The 11,636-nt window shown below is 46.3% G+C and overlaps 1 protein-coding gene across 3 annotated transcripts in view; it reads right to left on the bottom strand.

Moving 5' to 3' along the window:
- Wdr62 (WD repeat domain 62) overlaps positions 1-11,636 on the bottom strand; it is a 51,410-nt gene that overhangs the window by 34,115 nt on the left and 5,659 nt on the right. For all 3 annotated transcript variants that reach the window (XM_023721621.1, XM_023721623.1, XM_023721622.1), the window contains exons 3-9: positions 11,397-11,459; positions 6,814-6,871; positions 6,413-6,583; positions 5,403-5,540; positions 4,869-5,051; positions 2,772-2,932; positions 391-580 (exon numbers count right to left, since the gene is read on the bottom strand). In XM_023721621.1, the coding sequence (XP_023577389.1) occupies positions 391-580; positions 2,772-2,932; positions 4,869-5,051; positions 5,403-5,540; positions 6,413-6,583; positions 6,814-6,871; positions 11,397-11,459 (964 nt within the window). The remainder of the gene's footprint in view (positions 1-390; positions 581-2,771; positions 2,933-4,868; positions 5,052-5,402; positions 5,541-6,412; positions 6,584-6,813; positions 6,872-11,396; positions 11,460-11,636) is intronic.

Genomic DNA, 11,636 nt, shown 5'->3' with positions numbered 1-11,636 from the left:
TTTTTTTTTTTTTTTGCAGTACTGGGGATTCAACTCAGGACCCTCTGCTTGCCAAACAAGTGCTTATTCTATTGAGCTATCTCTCTGGCCCCAAAGGATTTTTTTTTTTTTTCCTGGTAGCTCAGGTTGCCTGAAGGGCAAGTCTGCTAAGGCAGGTGGAGCTGGGGATCGAACCATGGTATCCTGCTCCTGAATGTGTTTGCGTGAACAGGTGCTTAAACACCTGAGCTAACGGCTAGGCCCCGTTTGTTATCTGTGTCCCTAGCACCTCCAAGGGAGTCAATGAGTACATTTTGAAGGAATGGCCCAATGGGTACCTCAAACTCTAAGGAAGAGCCCACTAGCTGAGCCCCAAATGGGGACTGAGCAGGGGCAAGAGGAGGGACTCACCTCTACATTCCAGACATAGGAGCTATGGAAGAGCTCTGACCACATCTTGTCCACTTTGTTGATGTCTTTGACATCCCAGATGTAGATACTATGGTCCCTATATACACAGGACAGCCACTGATGGACAGGGTCGAAGGTCAGTGCCACGGTATCTGGGTAGACTGCATCCACCTTCCTGTGGTAGAGAAAGCTAACAAGGCCACATGGGTTATCGACCACCTCCACTGTCCCTGGGTATAGTGACAGCCACCTCTGCCTCTTGCCTGGTAATTCCACCCTCTATGGTATTGATGGCATTCCTACCCACTCCCAACTTCCTCATTTTGGTTGGGTTCTAACAGAGGCTGAAAACTGGAAGTGTGTGCCTAAACTGTGAGAGCAGTTTGAGGTGTTCGGTTTTTCTCTTTTTAGCAGTGGCAAAGTTTTTTTTAATTTTTTTATTTTTTATTTTTTTTTTTTTTTTTTTTTTTTGTGTGTGTGTGTGTGTGTGTGTGTGTGTGTGTGTGGCCAGCTCAGCCCACCAGGGGGCGGGGCTGGCTGGCATGTGGTGCTGGGGGATCGAACCGCGGTCCCTGTGCTTTGCCAAGCTTGTTCCAAGTAGGTGCTTTAGACCACTGAGCCATCTCGCCAGCCCGGCAAAGTTTATTAGAAAAAATAAAAGTGAAGAATGAGAAACTGGTGCTACAGAGTGAGTTTCGGCCAAATATAAAAGGAAAAAGCAAGCTAAAGGTACACCCTGGAAGATACAGTTTGAGTTCTTGACTCCTATTGACATTTCTTTGCTCTCATTGTACTCGACCCACGTTCTCATCATCTTATTTTTCTGATTATGGTCAGAACATGGGCATGTATCACAGGCCTCCTCTCCCCTTTCTCCTTGATCTCACCAATGTGTGATGTAAAACATCTGTTTGAGGGTGCTGGGGAGCTGTCCTCTAGCCTGGGGTATCCCTACAAAGATTACCATTTACCTAGAACTTACTGTGAGCCAGGCTAAGTAGCTGCACTAAATTCTTACTACCATAACAGTGAGTACTGTGTTTTACAGATGAGGAAACCAAAGCACAGAGAGGTACACTGACCTGCCTGAGGCTACACAGCAAACAACAGAAAGTGGCAGAGCTGGGCAGCCTAGCTATCACAACATGCCCTGGGCTATAGTTGCTCAGCTATCATCTTGCCTTCATGGCACCCAGTCATCCCCTCTTTGAGAAGGAACCCAGGAGCTGGTGTCTGGCAATGGACAAGCAGGAAACTCCATGATTCCAGCATGCTTTTAGTCAGATACTCCATCTATAGCCCATAAGACTGACTTATAACAAAAGGTATAAGCCACAGCTTGACCCTTCCCTAGACTCTGGACACAGTGGCCAAGGGATCTATCATGCAAAGCCTGGTCATATAACCCCTGAGGCTGCCCCTTGACCTCAGAACAGATCACAAGCTCCTCCCACTGTGTGGCCTCTATCAATGCTGTAACCTCTTCTCTTGCCACCCTCCCCCAGCATGCCAGGTTCTAGCCACACAGCTTTCATTATTCCTCTAACATGCTATTTCCAATGTGTTTCCCTCTCCTAAAGCTTTTATATTGTTGTAAGGGCCCATCTCTCTAGGCAACTGGCTCTTACTCACCAGGCAGTGAATTAACAACCTGGTGCTCCTTCCCAAATCCTTGCTTTCTTTCACCAAGAGCTGACTGACATTAACTTGTTCTGTGCACTGTATAACATGCAGCTCCCTCATTCCCTTACAACTTTTTTCTTTTGACCTTTTTTTTTTTTGTGTGTGTGGTATCAAAGATCAAACTCAGGACTTGCACTTGCCAGGCTGGTGCTGATTCTGCTGAGCTATATTCCCAGCCCCTCTTTTTCTTTTGAGACCAGTTTTCACTATGTAGTTCATGCTGACCTTGAACTCATGGCGATCCTTCTGCCTCAGCCTCACCTGTGCTGGGATTACAGGCGTGTGTCACCATACCTGGTCCTTGTAAGCTTTCTAGTGGCAGAGTGCTTGTTGCCTTGTTTTCCTGCTTCCAGCCTAGGCACAGCACTTATTAGCCACTTAATAATGTTAACATGGATGAACACATTCCATTAGATTTAAACCTGCTTGAGATTTAGCTTTTCACGAGCACTTAGCATTACATGAAGTGATTCTATTATTTTGTCTTCCATCCTCTACCACTCCCCCTCACCCTCTAGCTTGTCCTGAAATCCTCCCTGCAAGGGCAGAATGTTTTCTTTATTCCTTGTGGGTAATGCCCGAGGCTGAGAGCAATTGCCAGTACTGGTGCTATGGGCAGGCAGATGAAGCAGACAGTCTGGAAGCATGGATGGATGCCTGCCCTTCTCATTCCCCCCCTTACCCCTGCCAAGCGGTACCTGGACTCCAGGCCCTGGGCCACGTCCACCCCAAGGTAGTGTGGCTTGGGCAGGTTGGTGAGGTATTGGAGGCTGTGGGCCTGGAAGATGCGGACTATCCCATCTGTGCAGCCACAGAAGATGAGTTCTTCACTAACACAGAGGCAGGAAGACAGGGAGACCTGTGGAAACAGAGGGGACAGACCCAAGTGAACCTGGTGCTTCATGTGACCTGGCCTGGGACTCAGGGACTGACAGCAGTCTCGGCACTCCAAATAAGACTTGTGATTCCATAGGAAACCCAAATGCCCATTTTGGCACATCTTAAAGATCTCTGAAATCCCGATTTAGCATGCAGTTGCCACTAAAGATGTGCCAGCAGGCATACTGACAGAGGCATAAACAAGTTGGGACAGAGCAGTCACTGTTGCCTACAGAGGAACTCAGCAGTATGTGGAAAATATCTGTTCAACACACTGCAACTCTCAGGACCTGTAGTAATGGGGTTATTTTATTCATTTATGTATTTATTTATTTTGCAGTACTGAGGATTGAACTCAGGACCTTGCACCATAGTAATGACCTTGCACATGCCAGGCAGGCACTTATGCTGCTATCTCCCTGGTCCATTTTTTGGTCGTCGCATGGAGGGTTGTGGGGGGAGAGGTTAATGCTTAGGCTTAAATATTTATCCCTGTTGCTTAAAAATAATTTCATAAAAACAAGTACTCGAAAGCAACGTAGAAAAAAGTTATAATATATAGGAAAGATACTCTATCCTACCAGGACATCAGATAGAAGGGCCAGAAAGTCCAGACCTCTACACAAATTAAAGGAGTTTTCCCAAATACAGAGGGACTTTGTGAACCATTCATACTCAGGCAGTAAACTTTAACCTGTCAAAAGGTTCCTATTTAGGGGGCTGGGGGCCTGGCAAGCGCAAGGGCCTGAGTTCAATCCCTGTTTTAGCCAAAAAAAAAAAAGAAAAAGAATTCTTTTACATGCCATTAACCCTAAACTGTGAAGGTAGAAACAAACTGGAAACTATGCTCCTCCTCTGGACAGCCAAATGGGCAAATGAGTTTAGAATGGGGGAGACCTTCCATTGTAGTGCTATGAGTCAAAAGCTTATTGTTTCAAGGGAGCAAGGAACAAACAACAGAGTCTAAGGAAACTGGCCCCTTGTAATTCGGGCAAGCTAGACAAGATAACAGATTCCTGGAGATGGCACCCTGTCTCTTCTTTGTTCTTTTACCTGAGAAGTTACCAACTAGAGATACTTACATATTTTGCATAGTTTCTTTTTGACTGAAAGGTAACGATATCTTATAGTTTAAAAAAAAATGCCTGATGTACCTGTTGTGATGGTACACAACCTATAATGTCAGCACTCAGGAAGCTGAAGCAGGAAAATTATCTTGTAATTTAGGCTGGCCTCAAATTTGCAGTAATCCTCTTGCCTCTACCTCCCTAAAGGCATGTGCCATCATGCCAAGCTTTGAAGCATGTAGACTGTTAGTTCGAGGACAGCCTAGGCTACAGAGTAAGTTCAAGGCCAGACTACATAGTAAATCCATCTCAAAAAAAAAAAAAAGAAAAGTGGTCCTTACAACAGCTAATCAGCTCAGAGTGCTCCATGATAAAAAGGAATGTAAACCAGACCAGTGATGGGAAAATAACTACAGTTCTGACTCCGTTTTAGGGTGCAGGCACTGCCTGTGCCAAATGCCTCACATACATCATCTTATACCTTTTTTTTTTTTTTTTTTTTTTTTTTCCCCTCTCTTTTTGAGACAGGGTTTGATGATGCAGTTCAGGCTGGCCGTAAGTTCACTTTGTAGCCCAGGCTGGTCTCGAACTTGCAATGATCCTCCTGCCTGTCTCCTAAGTGCTTGGATTACAGGTGTGTGCCACCACACTCAGCGTATCACCTCATGCCTTATCAACTACGTAAGAGCAGTAGGCACATTGTACAAAGACAGAGGTATAGAGGTATAGAGGAGTTATGCACCTAAAGGCTCACATACAGAACTAGTAAGGCCACCTAGTAGCAGGGACCCCAGAGATGACCAGGTAGAAAGAATAGCTCCCTCACTGCTGGCACAGAGGAAGGGGTACCTTCAGGTCGATCCACTTCTCCAGCACCCTCTTCTCGTTGAACTGGCAGAGGAGGCCCGAGTAGGACACACAGAATGTGTTGCCTGCCATCTGGCCCCGGCCACATGCCACACCACAGAAGATGTTGTTGTGCAGCTCACCCAGAATTCCTGAGCGTCCCACCAGGGGCACTGTGCCTGTCACCTGAAGCACAGTAGGACACAGTGAGATAGCATCCACATGGCCTAGTCCCCAGCAGGGCCATCATGGGTCCCTTATCGACACAGATAAAGAGGACTCTGAAGTCTTCCAAGTGGGGGAGAAGGAAAGGAAAAACAGCACAGTCTTCTGGCCAGTGGGACTGGAAGGCAGTGGTTCAAGAGTGAGGTCAGGAGGTCCTGTAGGTCCGGCCAGGCAGCACCCAGACCCCTTAGAGGGCAGATGATCTCAGAGACAGCCCCCCACATCCCAGGACCTCGAGAGAAACAGGAGCCCATGTTGCTACTACTGTGACTCCCTTAGGGCCTGGCTGAGGTGACAGGGACTGAAACTCACCTTTGCTTCAGTGGAGACTTCTAAGAACCAGAACCTCACGTGCCGGTTCCCAACAGTAACAAAATAGCTGCTGTCCTCAGAGAAGGAGAGGGCGATGACCCGGCATGACACCTTGTTGGAGGCCACTACAATATCTTTCTGGAAGAAGGGGTGCAGAGCAACTCATACTAGCAACCATCAATTAGACTTCTTGTCCCTTGGCCCTCGGCTCCATGTCTCCATGCTTTCCTTTGCTCTGAGCTGGTTTCCTTGAACTCTGTAGGGAGCTGCTCTCTAGGGAAACTGATGTGTGACTCTTGACATTTATAACCTCTAGAGGAGACTGAAGCTTAGCAAGGTTCTCAGGTGACAGTAAATCCCAGAACTCTCCAAAGGTCCAAGCTCTGCAGCCCTGATGCTGGGGACAGTCAGAGCTGGGGCTCTTGCTCTGGATCCTTCTTTGAGCCTTTCTTGGGGTAACCCATGGAATCCTCTCTATGAGGAAGGCACTTCCCATCATTCTGCCAGGCTGAGAGTGGACATGTGTTCAAGATCTCATAGTAGGTCATGGGTGGAACCAGGACTTGGTAGCCACTTCTGCTAACTCCAAGTCCTCCCCCAGCTATTCCAATCCTCCGCCTTCTGGTGAGGAAACTATTGAAGTTACACAACTCAAAGAGGTAGATTCTGTTATAGCCATTTTAGAAGTGACGAAACACACAGAGAAGTCACCTGTCCAAGGTCAGAGTTCTTTGATATAAAAATAAGTCCAGTAATTCCACAGATGAGAACTTGTCATGGGCCCCACAAGAAATGTGCCCTGCTTCCCACTTTTCTTCTGAAATAGGGACATGACAGCCAGAACTACACCTTGGTCCAGCAGGGAACTTTAGGAACAGAAACCTCAAAATAAGTGTAGCAGGGTAGGAGGTAGTAGGTATCCTGTGAATACCTCTAGCTGAATGAGCACCTTACTGGGTTATTTCATTCCATTCTGACTACCTGTCCGCAGGTCTAGTAGTGGCTCTTACCTTCCAGTCCCAGACATTGAGGACCATGTCATGCTGGTAACCCATGGAAACAATGTGCTTCATATTGGGTGAGAAAGCCACACAGGCTACTCCGTACTTGTGGCCCAGCATCTCTGCCACCTGACTTTTCTCTTCGACATCCCAGATGCGCACAGCAGGCCTGTGCCCGTTCTAGGGAAAGTAAGGCCATTAATGAGGCTGGACTCTATCAGGCAGGGCTACAAGAGCTGTCAGAGCTGAGGCTGTCATTACCACAGGGCATCTCCAAAAGCCACTTCCCCCCTCAGCCCCAGGTCTTTTCTGGCCCAGGAGGGAGTCATTTCAGGGACTCGCCAGGCTGCTGGAAGCAGAAGGAATGGCCCCAAGGCCCTGCCCCCTGCTCAGTCATGACTGTGACTCACCTCCCCCGTCACTATGTACTTCCCATCAGGGGAGAAGGCCAGAGCACTCAGAGACTTCCTGGGAACAAGGAAAAGTGTTGATCACTGGTTCTGCTGAGGATGGCTGTGCTCTCAGCATTCTGCCCACTCCAGGCCCCCAGTCCTGGGAATGGGCCAGGAGAGGTGAGTGTAAACAACTCCACGCAAACAGTGGGGTCTGTGTGCCCAACTCAGCACTTGGGAAATGGGGTAAAAGCAAAGGCTCCCTCCAAGAAAAACCAAACCCAAATGGGTTGTGCACTGTTCAGCCACTGTTTTCTTTCTCTCTGCCAGTGGACTTCCTGAGACGCCACCCACTCTATAATCCTGAGAAATCCATACAGGCAATGGTATGGACCTAACTAAAGGGGTTGTGTGAACATTGAGATGCCTGTAACACACACTCAACTGCTAAACCCTCAGTCCAAACACATGTGTACTATATAAAGGGGTCTACAAACCCACAGACAACTGAAATGCTCCCCTCTGGTGATATTCCTACACAAAAAGCAAGTGACCAGAATAGCTGGCATGTTTTCCGGAAGTAAGATTTCACATTCCCAGATATAGCTACATGTCTTAGTCTGGCCTATGAGCAGAGAGGTGGTGGGCTGCATAGAAACCCCCTGCCGAGCTCCCCATCTGCACTCCCCCTGCACCAAGGACATGACAGCCAGAACTCCATCTGGGGCTTTGCAGTGATCTCAAGAAGAGAAGTCTTGTAGTTAAGTGTAGCAGAACAGAAAGACAAAAGGAATGAAGTCTTTAATAACGTTTTAAAAAAATTGTTTTTGAGACAGGGTTTCACTATGTAATACAGGGCAGCCTCAAATTCAGGGTAATGCTCCTATGTCAGCCTCCTGAGGGTTGGGATTACAGGTGCGCACCATCGTACGTGGCTGATTCCTAACACTTAGAGAAACACTAGGCACTTGGGCTGCACATCCCTAGAATTCTCACATGGGAGAAAAGCATACTCCTATGTTGTTAGCCATGCTTGCTGAGGAATTTTCATTGTTTGTGGTCACCCCTGCCCTGTGACATGCCCTGAGTCTGTGCCTGGCTCTCTGGAAAATGCCACGTGGTCATCACATGAGCACGCTCTGTGGCATCCAGTCTCATTAGCTAATTCTGCAGATGTAGAGGCCTTCACTGAAGGATGCCTCTGTCCAAGGTCACCTAACCAGATAGGGCAACTTTCTGACTTGTAGATTATCAGTCCTGGCCATACAGAATTCCATGGAAAACTTTTGAAATATGGCAATGCCATACTACCACTAGCTGAATGAAATGTGGTGAGGAACAGGAAGATATGTGCACTGTCTCAGAGAAGATACCCCCAATATATTCACTAATCACAGAAGGGAAAGAAAAGCTTTGCTGAAGTCCAGTAGGCATTACCTAAACCTAGGTTTCCAAGTGAACCCTGCCAGTCATATACAATATCCCAAGACACAGCTTTCCTTCTGAAGTATTCCTACCAAAGATACAGAATCTGGACTGGAGAGATAGCTCAGTAGAATAAGCACCTGCCTGGCAAGCGCAGGGTCCTGAGTTTAATCCTTAGTACCACACACACACACACACACACACACAAAAGATACAGAACTAGAATCCACTGTGAGGAAGCAGCAGACAACCTGAACGCTGGAATATTCTACAAAACCCTTGATATTAAGTCTCTGAAAGTGTCAAGATCATGAAAGTGGAGAAAAAGTGGAGGACTTGCTTCACCCTGAAACAGACTGAAGCAGCAACAAATGCAATGTGTGATTCTGGGCAGAATCCTGTAGCTGTAAAGGAGTCTTGGAACAAATAAACTTGAATGGAGTGATAAGAGCAGATGGTAGTACTATACCAGTTTGAATTTCCTAATTTTGATGGATGCATTTTAATTTTGAAGAACTATGCTCTAATTACTGTAGGAAATTCATACTGAAGTATTTAGAGACAAAGGTGTCATGCTTGTAAATTACTCTCAAATACTTCAGGAAAAAAAATATATACACATACACACTCACAGAAAATGACAAAGCAGATGTGGTAAGTATTGATATGTGGAAAATAAGAGCAAAGATATATAGGTGTTCTTTTTACTACACTCATAAATCTGGAATTATTTTGATATAAACTTCAAAAAATCGCCAGTGTTCACGTCTCATTCTAGATCAAGTATTCAACCTTGTTGGGGTTAAAGCCCAGGATTATGTGACTTCAATATGTGCTCAAGACTTTTAAAAAATTTTTATTTTAGATACAGGGTCTCATGACACAGTTCTGACTCATAGTGATCCTTCTATCTCAGCCTCCCAAGCACTGGGATTACAGGTGTGCACCACCACGCCTGGTTTCCAGGCTGGCATGGCCTGCCTGGGGTTCTGGGGCCAGCACAGCATGCAGTACCTGGGATTGAACTCAGGACCTTACACTTACCAGGCAGGTGCTTATGCTGCCGAGCTTTCTCCCCAGCCCTTAAGACTTTAGTATCACCTCACTGGGCATACCACTGTCTCAAAAAGAGACCTACCAAAAGCAGAAACAAGTACCTCCATGCCCTGAACTGCTTACAATTAGGGAGGAAACACAGACAAGAAAGTGGCCAAGAAGTGTCTGACAAGTATCACTAAACTCTAGTCCATCACTGCCACAGGGGAATATGGGTACTACTTGCTAAGATATCCCAGTTTTTCAAAATAAGGACATTTAGATTGTGTAAAAAAAAAGTTGGATATGATGTCATGATGTCACATGCCTGTGATCCCAGACTGCGGGAAGCTGAGGCTGGAAGATCATAAATTTGAGTCCAGACTGAGCAACTCAGTAAAATCTGTCTTTTAAAAAAGACCAGGGATTTAAAAAAAAAAAAAAAGACTGGGGATGTAGCTCAGTGAAAATGCCATTGGTTGAATTCCTGGTACCACGAAAACAAAACAACAAACAAAAGACAAAATGCATACTGTATCAGGCAAGACTGTGGTTCTCTGGTTTGCGATAACTATTTTATTTGCAGAGGAGGTTATGGCTCTGAAAGCAGTATTTTACCCAAGATCCTACAGTGAATCTTTAAGCCAGCTCTGCCCTTATCACTAAAGACAGAACCCATAGTCAGGAGCTGAGGATCCAAGAACCCAAGATGGAACTCATCTCCGCCATGTAATAGGGCCTGCTATGGCGTAGACTATGCCATAGGGACCACAAGGGAGATCAAAAATCCACACTTTATCTGTTCACCTGGAGTCAGAGGGAGCTGAGTTTCAACTATGTCAAGGAGTGATGTAGGATGCCTCCAAAGGTTTTTTGGAACTGCATCCTCAAAATGACAGTGATCAATCTGCCCCCAGGCAAAGATTATTTGTTCAGGGCAAAAGGCTTTCCCTAAGAAACCTGTTGCTGAATGGAATTTTTTGGAAGGATCATTCTTTTTTTTTTTTTTTTTTTTTTTGGTGACAGGCTATTAACGTACATTTTAGGCTGGTCTTGAGCTCACTAGGTAGCTTGGGTTAGCCTCAAACTAAGGGCAACCCTGTTTTAGCTTCCCAAGTGCTAGGATTTTAGGTATGTGCTACCATGCTCAGCTGTAGGGATCTTTCTAAAACCCAAATTAAGCACCTGTAATTCCAGCACTCTTGGAGGCTGAGGTTCAGAAGTTTGAGACCAGCCTATGGAACTTAATGAAACCCTATCTCAAAACAAAACAAAACACCTGTCAGAGCCTGTCAAAATAAATAAAGGGAAAAAAATAAATTAAAAAGAAAGAAAGAAAGAAAGAAAGAAAGAAAGAAAGAAAGAAAGAAAGAGGAGATGGGGAATTTAGCTCAGTACAAAAGACCCTGGGTTCAATCCTTAGTAACAAGAGGAAAAAACGAACTAAGAGCAAGTCCCTGCTTTCAGAGAGATCATACTATGGAAGGGAGAAGGTGAACACTGCAATAGGGAAATGAGCACATCAGAAAGGAGTACATTTTGAGGACAGGTGTGTTGGAGGGTTCAAGTGGCAGTGGCACTTCTCTGCCCTATAAACTCCTTCCAGCTTCTCTCTGCATTCAGTATGACACCTGACCCCCTCCCAAGGGCCACATAAGGCAGCTTCTGCTTTGCCAGCCTTACCTCCACTGTCTGCGCCCCTCCTCCCGGCACTAGGCCCACAGCTGCTCCTCACCACTGCAGGACTATCCTGCTGAGCTTTTTGCTGGGGGGGGCACTCTTCTTTGCCTTCATATTAGTTAACCTCTCATTGCCTGCAGGTCTCAGACTTAGGGAGCCTTTCCTGCTTTCCGTCCCCTAGTATGGCCTCCATAACTCCCTCCACAGCTGCCAACTGGTTTTATAACCCTCACCATGCTGAAATCTCTAATGAGCAATTCTTGTCTCTTTTGGTCACTTGCTGCCAGCACCTGGAATAGCATGTAGCAGAGTAACACTAGGTGAATGTGGCTGAGCCAATAGAGGAGTGAATGCGTGATCCCCTACCCATGAAGACCTTTAGGCTCCGTAGGGAAGAGGATATTCCAGGAGCCTGATTGCCCCCACCCTCCCCCACCTCACAGCCAGGCCCCATAGCTTACCTGGCAGTATTTAAGATGTGCTGCTGCTTATTCTCCCTGGGGTTCAAAATCACCACCACACAGCTAGAGAAATGAAAATGTGCCTCAGCTGGGGAGCATGTTGGATCAGGGATGATCGTATCCCACCAGAAAAGCCCACATGTCAGCAAAGCTTCCTCTCAATAGAAGAGTCTCTCTGGTCTCCTCTTTCTCTTCTATTTGTTGATGCTAATTTCAGGGCACTTAACACTATATATACAT

The sequence above is a fragment of the Octodon degus genome, unplaced genomic scaffold (genome assembly GCF_000260255.1).
Source record: "Octodon degus isolate 3935 unplaced genomic scaffold, OctDeg1.0 scaffold00083, whole genome shotgun sequence".
NCBI classification, from domain to species: Eukaryota; Metazoa; Chordata; class Mammalia; order Rodentia; family Octodontidae; genus Octodon; species Octodon degus.
The sequence above is the reverse complement of the archived record's forward strand: the minus strand, read 5'-3'. Positions and strand labels throughout refer to the sequence as shown.